The sequence below is a fragment of the Stomoxys calcitrans genome, chromosome 5, assembly GCF_963082655.1.
Source record: "Stomoxys calcitrans chromosome 5, idStoCalc2.1, whole genome shotgun sequence".
Taxonomy (NCBI): domain Eukaryota; kingdom Metazoa; phylum Arthropoda; class Insecta; order Diptera; family Muscidae; genus Stomoxys; species Stomoxys calcitrans.
This window is the reverse complement of record NC_081556.1, coordinates 128,929,088-128,943,005: the sequence shown is the minus strand read 5'-3', so window position 1 is coordinate 128,943,005 and position 13,918 is coordinate 128,929,088. Positions and strand designations below refer to the sequence as shown.

Sequence of the window (13,918 nt, the reverse complement as noted above, 5' to 3'; positions counted from 1 at the left end):
AAATGAATGGACCAAAATACTCAGAATGAATTTTTATTGCAAATAGGTTGTTTTTTTTTTTTTGGAAGCCGCAGGACACCGCGGTGTTTTCTACGAAATTTAAATGGCAACGTGGTGATTACTTTGCTATTATCTGTTTGTGTATTTAAAATTCACGAAAACCACATGAAACTGTTTTCATAAAAATAATTAATGGGTTAAATGTCGTAGACTGCCATAAATATATATTTTTAACAATGCCTTACGTAATTATATAAAAAGATTTAAGGGCAATGAAATGCCTTCAATAACTGTCTGATTATCTGTTGATATCCCAGAGAAAAAAAAGAATATTTTAACGAACTTTTAAAGAGAGCATAATTTAAAGAGGATACTTGTGGGGAGGAAAAGCAGACGATAGACCATCTGCTGTGTGCATGTCCCACACTGGCAAGCAGAAGGAGTTCCACTTAAGATTCGTTCCTATTTCTTTGATGATTCTTCTGAATTAGCTGTTGCGAATATTAGCAAATTATTAGGCTATGGTTCGTTCAACGATAGGAACAAGAATCACAAAGTACCTAAGTAAATATAAATGTAGAACACCAGTAAAACTTATCCCTAACCTAGGCAATTAGTTTCTGGCTTAGGTTAGGTAAGGTTTAAGTGGCAGTCTGTCATCAGACTTACAGGAACAGAAGAAGGAATATGCCTTCTAGTTCCTACCATTGAACCATCCAGATCGCTTTAAAAAGCCCAATAACTTGCGAATGGTCACATCCGCTAAATCAGACAGGTTCTCAAAGAAATGAGAACCTAAAATGGAACTCCTTCTGACTGCTAGTGCTGCACACACACTCAGAAGGTGTTCTATTGTCTCTTCTTCTTCGATGTCCTCACAGCTTGTGCAAAAGTCGCTGCAGGCAACCTTCAGTTTGTCAGCATGTTTTCCGATTAGACATTGACCTGTCATGACGGACACAATGACTGAGACGTCTGTTCTAGCCAATGACAGCAAAGCGGTAGACCTCTTCAAGTCTAGATTAGGTCACATAGTTTTGGAATGCTCACAGCATTCACGATTTGGCTGAAATTATGCATAAGGTGTTTTGTTATGATTTCCAACAACTGTGATAGGTATTGTTGAAATGGGTCCATAACTTGATGTAGCTGTCTTATAAACCGATCTGGGGTCTTGATTTCTGGAGCCTCTAGCGGACGCAGTTCCTTTCCGATTTGACAGAAATTTTGCATAACGTGTTTTGTTATGACTTCCAACAACTGTACAAGTATGGTTCAAATCGGTCCATAGCCTGATATAGCTACCATATAAACTGATCTTCAATCTTGACGTTTTGAGCCTCTAGAGGGCGCAATTATTATCTGATTTGGCAGAAATTTTGTACAACGGCTTCTCCCTCTAGAGTCGCAAGAAGTCAACACCCAAAATCGGTTTATATGACAGCTATATCAAAACATGGACCCATTTACAATCCCAACCGCTCTACACTAATAAGAAGTATTTGCACAAAATTTCAAACGACCAGCTTTACTCCTTCGAAAGTTAGCGTGTTTGCGACAGACAGACGGACGGACGCACGGACATGGCTAGATCGCCTCAGAACGTCGAGACGATCAAGAATATATATATACTTTATGGAGTCTTAGACGCATATTTCGAGGTGTTACAAACGGTATGACGAAATAAGTATACCCCCATCTTATGGTGGAGGGTTTAAAAATTTGTTTGCACTAACCATTAACGCTACATAACCATGTAATCCATTGTAAACTCTCAGGCCTTGGAAAAAATCCCCTTGGCAGTAGTCAACACATTCTTCGTCTGTTACATTACGATGGCGGCCACGGTAAACGCGATAGTACTCCAGAAATTGCAATAATTCATCGTTGGTGAGGTTGGTGTTATATTTTTTCAAATCCAATTTTGTTATATCCATGTTTTGATATTTCGTCGTATCCATATTGGCTGGAATATGTTGAATAGCTGCAAAGAAAGAAAGATAAAAATGAAAAGTTAATACAAATTGTCAAATCAATCACATAATGTGTTGGTTGTTGTATTTCTAAGTACCTCGAGCATTCTGTTAAAGAGAGCCGCAGTGAGAGTAAATATTGAGTGAAAAAAAACAACGATGCCCAAAATGAAAATGCGATTGTAAAGGGTGATTTTTTTGAGGTTAGGATTTTCATGCATTAGTATTTGACAGATCACGTGGGATTTCAGACATGGTGTCAAAGAGAAAGATGCTCAGTATGCTTTGACATTTCATCATGAATAGACTTACTAACGAGCAACGCTTGCAAATCATTGAATTTTATTACCAAAATCAGTGTTCGGTTCGAAATGTGTTCATTCACCGTAACGTTGCGTCCAACAGCATCTTTGAAAAAATACGGTCCAATGATTCCACCAGCGTACAAACCACACCAAACAGTGCATTTTTCGGGATGCATGGGCAGTTCTTGAACGGCTTCTGGTTGCTCTTCACTCCAAATGCGGCAATTTTGCTTATTTACGTAGCCATTCAACCAGAAATGAGCCTCATCGCTGAACAAAATTTGTCAAAATTTGAACACATTTCGAACCGAACACTGATTTTGGTAATAAAATTCAATGATTTGCAAGCGTTGCTCGTTAGTAAGTCTATTCATGATGAAATGTCAAAGCATACTGAGCATCTTTCTCTTTGACACCATGTCTGAAATCCCACGTGATCTGTCAAATACTAATGCATGAAAATCCTAACCTCAAAAAAATCACCCTTTATATGTGAAATATTCTCTTTTAAGTATTTTTTATTCTCTCAATATGAAAAAAAATTACTTTTTGGACATAATGATTGGTCTTGCTGGTTCCGATCAGACCAAATATAGAGTGGGAGAATGATACAATGGGGTGGTTGTCAGACTTATCTCGTGGACGGCTTAAAAGTTCGCGTACTGTTCAATACGCAGCCGGATCCAAAGGAATGCTTGTTTGTTCATCACAGCCGCACTGAGGACGACACCATCTGATGCACTGAATTTAATGCTACACTTGATGCCTCTGGACATTGTGGCTAGACAATTGCTGCGACCAAAGCTGTAAGGCTAAGGGACCTTTCTCTTTGGTTTTCTGGCGGTTACGGACATTGCGTTATTCTTGATACAGTACCCGATGTTCCAGGCAGTGTGGATTACACATTGGGTAAGCAGCATTTTTATAAAAAGCACTGTACCACTATTCCTGATAGAACCCATTGGAACTACAATATCCCTGGTAACAGCAGTTACAAAAACTTCTGTACGGTTGCTTCCCAACTAAACGACCTGCTGGGCTTTGGGTTGTACTCTGAAGAACTAGGACTGGTCACATTGAAAAGGTTACCCGACCTTGATCCAAAACTCCTTGCAATTAAAAACGTGGTAGATGGGCTAAGATAGAATGTCATAACGACGACAAACAGCCAGGCCGCCTTTAGATGTCTGGAGAACATATTTATGAAATCTAAAACCGCTCTCGGCTGATGCAGATCTCTTAACGAGATCGCTTAACAGTTCAAAATTCTCCTGTTCTAGGTGCAGGGCCACAATATATCCCAGGAAATTGTATAGCAGACGAGCTTGCGAGACTAGGAACACATTCCAGGGGAAATGAAATCTATTGGTATATCTCTACTGACAAGTAATCTAAGTTTTCAGAATTGGACCCGCAGGTCAAGGAATGACAAATGATCACAAAATGGGTATAGTGAAAACTCCAAAATTATGTGACCCTACCTAGACTTGAGCAGACGTGTTGGTCATTGTGTCCCTCATGACAGGTCTGACATGACAGCAGACTGAGGGCCTGCTAGTAACTACTATTGCCTAAGCTGTCACCACGTCGAAGAAGAAAAGTCTATAGAACATTTACTTTGTGTGTGTTTCCCACACTGACAGTCTGAAGGAGTTTCACTTGGAGAACTAGTCTTATTTAACGGATGTGACTCGATACCAGACATGCACTAACTAGGGGCGTGGTATGGAAAACAACAATAGATTTTGTAAGTAGCACGGAATTCCTGACTTACGCTCAGAGAAATTTGTTAGTAAAAACAGCAGAAAGTCTGCTGAAAATGGAATAGCTGTATTTTTTTGCTAAAACAGCAAACATTTTCTGCTGTTTTCAAATGGTAAAAATTAAAAAAGCTCGAAAATGTCCAAACATTTAAAAAATCTGTATATTCCATCTTATCTTTCAATTTTACAAGCATATAAAGTAAAGTTTTTTCACAAATTTTATAATTTGCTAATTTTTGAACGAATTTAAATAACAGCAAACAATTGATATTGATGACTAGCATCCCGGTGGTCCGCTTCGCTAGCCCCGTTTTAGATACCTCATTTTAAGTGTAGGACTTCCAGAAACCTAGGTAGTCACTCAGTTTAAAAGATTATGAAGTTTTTAATAATTCCGTATAAAATTTCAGATATCTATTCCCTTCTGTCAAAAAAGTACCAAATAGTACTAAGAATAACAATACACGGAAAAATCATCAATGTGCCCAATATATATTGTCAAGGTATATATGAATCTCAATTTTGAGGGTTTTCTTCAAAAAGAATCATTTTACCCGTTGTAGTACCTTAAAGTACGGGTTTTAATAATCTTCTGGTCACCCAAAATTTATAGTCGAGGTGTACTTGTATCTAAATTTTTGTAGCTTCAGCTCACTCCGTCAAGAAAGGACTATTTTGTACGTTTGAGTACCTAGATATACGAATAAAATAAATCTTGTAAAATTGCTAAATTTAAGCAGTTCCCATTTTCTGTAGGCGAAGATAAGCTATTTCGTACTATTTTGCACTTTTTGGCACAAAAATGTACGAATTTTGAATGGATCATTTAGTCACCCATTTTATTTTCCCTTATTGAACCAATATGCCAAATTTCAGACCTCTAACTTTATCTGTAACGAAGTACCATATGGTACCAATTTTGATACCAAAATGTTTCATTTTTAATAGATGATTTAGTCACATATCATATATTTCTTATTTGTATTTACATGTCAAATTTTAGACCTCTAGCACCATCTATGGAGAAAGTACCAAATAGTAAAAATTGTTATACCAAAATGTTTGAATGGTGAATGTTTGAAAAATGTACGAACTGTAAAAAGACCATAGTCACCCATCATATAAAAATTACCAAATGGTTCCAAAATTTACGAAATTTCAATAGAACATTTAGCGACCCATCATATTTTTCCAAGTTGTACCTGCATGTTTGTGTGTGCAAATTTCAGACCTCAAGCTCCATCTGAACAGAAAGTATAAAATAGAACCAATTTTGGTACCAAAATGTACGAATTTTGAATATATCATTTAGTCATCATCATTTATTTCTTAGTTGTATCTGCATTGTAAATTTCGGACCTATAGCTCCATCTATAAAGAAAGTACCAAATAGTATCTATTTGGGTACCAAAATGTACGAAATTTGAAAAACCCATTTAGTCGTCCATTATATAGTGCTAAGTTTTACCTACATGCCAAATTTCAGGCCTCCAGCACTATCTGAACAGAAAGTATCAAATGGTGCCAATATTGTTACCAAAATGTACGAAGTGTAAAAAGACCATAGTCACACCCATCATATAGAAAATACCAAATGGTACCAAAATTTACGAATTTTCAATAGAACATTTAGTCACCCATCATATTTTACCAAGTTGTACCGGCATGCCAAATTTCAGACCTCTAACTTCATCTGTAAAGAAAGTACCAAATAGTGCCTATTTTGGTACCACAATGTAGGAATTTTGAAAACCCCATTTAGTCGCCCATTATATATTTCTAAGTTTTACCTACATGCCAAATTTCAGTCACCCATCATATTTTTCCTATTGGTACCTGCATGCCGAATTTCAGATTTCTAGCTCCACCTGTAAAGAAAGTACCAAATAGTACCAATTTTTGTGCCAAAAAAGTACGAATGTTGAGTAGATCTTTTAGTTACCCATCATATATTTCCTAGTTATACCTACATGCCCAATTTCAGATTTCTAGCTTTATCTGAAAATAAAGTACCAAATGGTACCAATTACTGTACTAAACGTACGTTTTCTCCCGTTGCTAGTACTATTTTTCCATGTTTTCTTTTTACCCCCCTCCTTTTGCACCAAATGTCTTTTAAGTCAAATTTCAAAATTCTACCTTTGTCCATCCGCCCTGTACAAAGTTCACCCATTTCATACCTCTCTGGTACTTTTTTTAGCACCTAAATGTGCAAATTTCCAAAAAAATTATATGTCACTCTAAAGATATCCAACTTAAGTTGCCATAGTATACCTAAGTTTCGCAATTCAGAGTTCTAGTTTTATTTTTAAAGTACCAACTGCGTTATTAACCACTCTAAAAAATTTACGAATTTGCAATAGAACATTTAGCCACCCATCATATTTTTCCTAGTTGTACCTGCGTGCCAAATTTAAGATCTCTAGCTCCATCTGTAAAGAAAGTACCACATAGAACCAATTTTTTTTACCAAAATGAACGAATTTTGAATAGATCATTTAGTCAACCATCATATATTTCCTAGTTATACGTACATGCCCAATTTTTTGATTTCTAGCTTCATATGTAAAGAAAGTACCAAATGGTACCAATTGCGGTACTAAACGTACGTTTTCTCCCGTTACTTGTATAAAATTCCAAAAAATCTATAAGTCACTCTATGGTTACTCAATTTAGGTTGCCATAGTGTACCTAAGTTCAAAAATTCAGAGTTCTAGTTTAGTTTACAAAGAAAGTACCAAAATAGTACCAATTGCGGTACTAAACGTACTATTTCTCCCACTTCCGGTACGATTTTCCAAATTTCAAGACGCTCTTTCATTTGAGACCAAGAACACAATTCTGGCACCTCCGTTAACGCTGGGCAAATATGCACTAGAGTTGGGTAGTTACAGATGGAACAAGTTCATTGGAACTTATCCAAGAAAGGAACTTCTGGAACTCCATCTCCTTCTTTCTTATAGTTCTATAGTTCCTTTTTATTTCATATACCCTTTTCTTTTTCGCCCTTTTGTTAACTTGTTAACCTGCTAATTGACCTGCCATATTTTTGCAGCTTCATACAACAACTAAATAAAAGCGTCAACTTTTCAATAGGCAGCAACTGTGTACGTTGTGATGTAATTTTATACCCACCACCGAAGGATGGGGATATATTCATTTTGTCATTCCGTTTGCAACACATCGAACTATCCATTTCCGACCCTATAAAGTATATATATTCTTGATCAGCGTAAAAATCTAAGACGATCTAGACATGTCCGTCCGTCTGTCTGTTGAAATCACGCTACAGTCTTTAAAAACAGAGATATTCAGCTGAAACTTTGCAAACATTTTTTGTCCATAAGCAGGTTAAGTTGGAAGATAAGCCCCCATATAGAACGATCCGTCGATTTAGGGTCTTAGGCCAATAAAAGCCACATTTATTGTCCGATGTCGGCCAAATTTGGGATAGTGAGTTGTGTTAGGCCCTTCGACATTCTTCTTCAATTTGGCTCAGATCGGTCCAGATTTGGATATAGCTGCCATAGAGACCGATCTTGATTAAATGTTTTGGGCCCATAAAAGGCGCATTTATTGTCCGATGTTGCCGAAATTTGGGACAGAGAGTTAATTCAAGCCCCTCCACATATTTCCGCAATTTGGTCTAGATCGATCAAGATTTGCATATAGCTGCCATATAGACCGATATCTCGATTTTAAGTCTTTAAAGTCCCAAAAAAGGCTTATTTATAATCCGATTTCACTGAAATTTGACATAGTGACTTAGGTTAGGCTTTTCGACATCCATGTTGTATATGGTTCAGATCGGTTTATTTTTAGATATAGCTACTAAAAAGATCAATCAATTTTGTTATACACAATTGAACAATGACTTGTTTTTTTTTTATTGTCAACAAATCTAAATTGATTTGGTGCGCCTTGATTGGTGTTTTTTTCAGTAACAAGACTTAATAATGAAAATGAACTAAGAGAAGAAACTAGTTCCTTTTGTGTAACGTAACTAAAAGGAGCGATCACTAAAAAATAAAATGGCCACCTCTAATATGCACTATTTCGTACTTTTTGGTACTTTTTAGTACCTAAATATATGAATATCGGAAGCATTAGCATGCCCGCCTATCGTGCCCAAGCGTCCGGGTTCAAATCCTGCCGGCGAGAGCACCTTAAAACATTTTTCAGCGGTGGTTATCCCCTCACCAAATGCTGGCGACATTTGTGAGCATTTCAGCCTTGTACAACTTCTCAACCAAGAGGTGTCACTTTTCAGTGACACGCCGTTCGGACTCGGCATAAAGCAGGAGGTCCCCCTACCATTGAGCTTAAATAGCACTCAATTGATATTGTGAGAAGTTAGTTTCCCTCTAATTTGTTCCGCAATGGGGTGCTTGAGAAACACTAAAGCAAAGCAAACATACGAATATCACCAAATCCAGCCGTATCCCGTGCCTATGACCCAAGACCAACATTCTTGCAAAATTTCATGATTCTAGCTTTAGCTATTTGGGTTGGGCAATGATCAGTCAGTCAGTTAGCTCTTTTAGATTTTACACAAACAATTAACGCCTAAAATTGGCAAATTGGCATTAATATACATATATCAAAAATGCAAATGCAAATTTTGCCCATGAACATTCCACTAAGGAAGGAAGGAAGGTGCAGTCCGATTTAAGTTTAAGCTCAATGATAAGGTGCCTCCTTTTTATAGCCGAGTCCGAACGGCGTGCTGCAGTGCGACACCTCTTTGGGGAGAAGTTTTACATGGCATAGGACCTCACAAATGTTGCCAGTATTAGGAGGGAAAAACCACCGCTGAAAATTTTTTCTGATGATCTCGCCAGGATTCGAACCCAGTCGTTCAGCGTCATACGGTGGCCTATATTAATATATAGCAAATGCCTCAATTGTTGTTGAGAAGTTAAAAATTTTCATATGGATTCAATGAAGAGTTTAAAATTTTCTATTTAATTATCAGCACACAGTGTTTGCTGATATCAGCAGACTAATTTTTCTGGGTGTAGATTTCTTTTTCGAGGTCACTATTTAGTACAACACAAGCCGATTACTGAATTAGGTATATGTCCATAGTGACACGGGGCAGATTAATATCTGCACTCTCTTTGCAACCTAACCTAGCGGATGTAGGGCTTGGTAAGGTGTAGGGCTTTTTAAAGCCATCTGAACGGTTCAACTCCAGGAATTATAAGGCATCGTCCTTCCTTCTCCTGTTCCTGTGGCATTAGAATGGACCAAAACGTATAAGTGAGTCTGATGACAAACTCTGCCACCTTAACCTAACCTAAGCTAGCGATAAGTTAGCTGTTGTCAAATGTGACAACCAACATTTATAGCACTACCTCTTATTCCATTTGGCATATCGCATATTAAGTGATTTTTTTCGCTCTTTTCTGAAATTTGTTGTTGATTTTGATGTTGACATGCTGTGTCATTGACAAACAAATCATATGAAATTCATTTGCACACACCACACACACATACGCACAGGCATGTACTACCTTATGTGAAGTATTGTAATTAGAACATCAGCATTCAATCAAGGCCTTAGCCCCCCTCCTATCAAATTCTCATTGACATGGCAATGTTAAGTGGCAATCTAATGAGTTTTTTACTCACACACACATACATATAAATATACGAACACATGTTGAGCGCCACTTTGCTGCTTAGTGAAACGGAAAACGGCAACCTACCTTTCCATCACAAACCTAATGCTGTAAAAGAGAAAGAAACGAGGAGACCAATGGATTAACAACACGAGCTGACTTTTGTCAATTGGATTTAATTCAAGTTGTCTCAAAAAATAGACGATTTAATCGTTTTAATTTGGTTAGGGGGTGCATTCAGTTTGTCATTTCGTATGTTTAATACAAGTTTATTTGAAAAGAAAACACTGGCATGAAAAGACAAAATGCGAATGTTATCCTTGCCTCTGAAACTTTACTAAGCACCACTTTGATCTTTGGTGAAGAGAATAAGGGTTCACCCACCTACCCCTCCATCTTAGACCCATGTAGAATAAGAGAGTAAGAAGGAAATGGATTTACAACACAAGGTGACTTTTTACGATTACATTTTCTTCAAGTTGCCTGAAGTGTAGACGGTTTAATCGTTCTAATTTTAATTTGTTTTGCCTTTATCCAGATTGCCTTTTCATTTGTTTAATAGGAATTAATTTGATTTGTACTTCTGAAGGGGAAGAAAATAAGAAGGGACAATAGCACGACACTTCGTGCATGTACACTAGAGTGTCCCAAAAAACAAAAAGTGTATGCCATGGGAGTAGGGTAATTGTGTGGACAAGAAATCTGCCATTACGCAAACACATGCATTGGGAAAAGAACAGCTAACAGACATTATTGAGGAGCTTGGTTAATATGGTGTTTATATCATAGAGGTGTTATCGCAATAAAACCGATATAAGTACAACATGGCAACAGGAGGCCCTTGAAGCCTTCACACCAAATATGACTGATGAGTAATTCTAAACTAAATTACGAAACGTGCCCCATAGTGGGTGGGGTGTGTTGCAATCTCTGATTTTTCTTTTCCATTGCATAGAAAAAAATCTTCGATCATTGAGCTCCTCTCGAAAGAGGAGTACCAAAAAACAAAAAGTGTATGCCATGGGAGTAGTGTGATTTTGTAGGCAAGAAATTTCCCATTACACAAACACATGCATTGAGAAAAGAACAGTTAACAGACAGGATTGAGGAGCCTGGTTAATATGGTGTTTATATCATAGAGGTGTTATCGCAATAAATCCAATATAAGTTCAACACAAAGGTGTTTTCGCAATAAAACCCATATATGTACAACATACCAACGTGCGGCCCTTGAAGCCTTTACACCTAATATGGCCGATGAGTTATTCTAACCAAATGACGAAACGCGTCCCATAGTGATTGGTGTGTGTTGGCGATGTCTGGTTTTCTTTTCCATTGCAAAAAAAAACCCTTCGGTCATTGAGTTCCTCTCGAAAGAGAAGCAAACAAAAAGGTTTTTTTCAAACACATACCCTCCATCTATTTCCCGTTGATTCCAATACGCAAATGCAAATTTGACCCTGAATATTCCATTAAGGTACAGGGGCAAACTTCTTACATAACAATGAGTGCTGTCCGAATCAAATTAAAGCTCAATAATAAAGGGCCTCCTTTTTATAGCCGACTCCGAACGCCGTGCCGCAATGCGACACCTCTTTGTGGAGAAGTTTTTACATGGCTGCCATACCAAATGGTACAGTACCTCACAAATGACGCCAGCATTAAGAGGGGAAAACCACCGCTGAAAATTTGCATGATGTTCTCGCCACGTTTCGAACCCAGAAACAGTTCAGCGTCAGGCGGACATGCTAACCTCTGCGCTACGGTGGCCTCCTTGTCGACAACAGCCATGACCAAACTGTCCCTAGCGACATTAGGTTCTTGGACCCATCTTACTATTGTTCGCTCTAGTTCTTTTACGCATGGGATGCCCTCCAGGTGACCGCAGCCTTTTACCTGACTGCGGTGCAGTTTTCGAATCTGAACGTGTACTCTTTGGGGTAGCCTCTGCGGCAAATCCCCGAGCCCAATTCAGAGTGTCTCGCTCCCTAACAGTGAGAGTCTTATCATTCGCAACGATGCGCCTTCTATTATTGCCGTGTTGGTTTGCCGAGGAAGGCCGATGGCCTAGTCATACGAAGATAGCATAGGTTCGGCCTTGTCCTGAAGGCTCGAACCAGGTGTCTTCGTCAAAAGCCCCTGCTGACCAGTCGCCTGTGGGCTAGTGAAGCCTGGAGCAGCCACTCCATCTGTCAAGATTTCAATAGCAGACAATATGCTACGGCCTGATACTACCATCGCAGCTGTTGGGTCTTTGGAGTCCATTCTTAGCCCACTCCTACAGACCTACAGGCTCTAGATCTTCCGCTCCACTGGAAACAGACGCAGATCATCAACCGCCTAATATATACCACTATCGTAGATATCCTTGAGTGACTTAAATTTTTCTTCCAAAAAATATTGACCTATTACGAGTTACAGACAAATTCTTGCGCAGCGAAATAACAAAACTTCGGCTTCAATCAACGGTTCAAACAAGAATGTATGGTTCAAATCGGTTCAAAACCAAATATAGCTCCCATATAAACCTATCTCCCGAATATACTTATTGAACCTCTAGAGGGCGCAATTCTTATCCTATTGGGCTGAAATTTTCCACAATGACTACGATTTCCAGATGTGGACACTCATTGCGTCAAAATCGTTGTAAATGTTGTCATAAATTCAAATCATTCATAAAAATGAAAGTCGAACCACTAATACCTTCGTAAATTGCAAAATATTACGCCAATCTCGGCCAGAATTTCAACAGATATAAAAATTAAAACTCGTATATTCCCGAAACCAGTAGAGATGGTGTATACCTCAAGCAAAGATTTTGATTTGGCAGCCCGAACAATTCTTCGAAATGCCTAAGTAACCAATTTTAGGGGCCTGCCAGAGGCGCACGGATCACCTAAAGCCTTGAATTTTTTTGAATTTTGCACTTGATAACACCTCAGCTTTGAACATTTCAAATTTTAAAAAGTTATCTCTATCCGTTCTCAAATGGCATATTTTTTACTATTAATTTTTATTTTCTCCCGCTGTGCGGCGTGCCTCTTTGTGGAGAAGTTTTCACTTGACATAGAACCTTGCAAATGTCGCCACCATTAGGAAGGGATAATCACCGCTGAAAATTCTTTCAGATCACCATAATGTTTGGTATTTTGCTTGTTGGTATCAATTGGAAGAAAAATGGAGGGTAGGAGTTTTCATAAAAAAATGTCCTTCAAACGTGGGACAGTCTAATGTACGTACATAAGTGCGTCTAGAGTAAATCTCTTTGCCTTTTGCCTAATATCTCTTCTTGCTAAATGTAATCATGTTTAAGGGTCTTACCAATCGACTCTTGCCAGTCAACATACTTGAATATAATTTGAGAACTGCTTTTATGTCTGGGGTGGAGTAATGAAGACATTAAATTTATTGCCTCACAAAAAAGTATGTCTGTCATTAAATATAAATATAAAAAAAAAAAAAATAAAAATATAATCAGATAAAAACAACCGAAAATGGCTTAACTTAGCCACACAGGCCAGACTAATATGGATGTTGTTTTGTTAATAACTTGGCTTGACTGCCGTCGATTTCGTTGTTTTTGATGGTTATGGGGAGAAGGGTGTGGGAGCAGAGAAGAGTTAGATGTAAATTTGGCTAAAATGTAGCAAACAACATCTTGGAATTGATGTAAGAAATGCGCAAACAATCTCGATTATTTATTTATGTTCTTGGCAAAGAATACAAGATTTATTACCTTTGATACGCGTGGCGTGATGGAAAAAGGATGAAAAATAAGGATATAAATCTACAATTTTAACAGAACTGGGGGGTAATGAGCTGCAATGGTGTATGGACACAAAAAAAACATGATAACTACATAACGTATAAAAGATTTTAGTCTGAAAGATTTTAGTAAAGATTTTCAAGACGAATGCTCTTTTAAATTTGAGCCGCCATATGCTAACGGACACAGCCTTGACAGAATCCATTTAAAGTTTACAAAAGTCTACCAAACTCTTTTTTTTTTTCAAATCCAATGCAAGAATCTAAGCTCATATAACCATTTAAGATAAACATTTCTTAATATGAAGTAAAAAATCTTTAGCCAAAGTAATTTTTTCCTTAAAAGCTAGAAAATTAGTTGGCTCAAAAGATATCAACAGGAGCAAATACTTCGCCCCATAACAGATCGCCAGAACTCGGATCCGTATTATTCTGAATTCTCATTTTAAATGCTCGACAAAAACTGGCCTTATTTAAAGTCTAAACTA

At 37.7% G+C, this 13,918-nt stretch overlaps 1 protein-coding gene across 2 annotated transcripts in view; it reads right to left on the bottom strand.

Annotated features, from left to right (window-relative positions):
- The window catches only part of LOC106080963 (G-protein coupled receptor dmsr-1), a 269,442-nt gene that overhangs the window by 22,093 nt on the left and 233,431 nt on the right, over positions 1-13,918 (bottom strand). For both annotated transcript variants that reach the window (XM_059369113.1, XM_013242600.2), the window contains one exon: positions 1,737-1,984. In XM_059369113.1, the coding sequence (XP_059225096.1) occupies positions 1,737-1,961 (225 nt within the window). In that variant the 5' untranslated portion in view covers positions 1,962-1,984. The remainder of the gene's footprint in view (positions 1-1,736; positions 1,985-13,918) is intronic.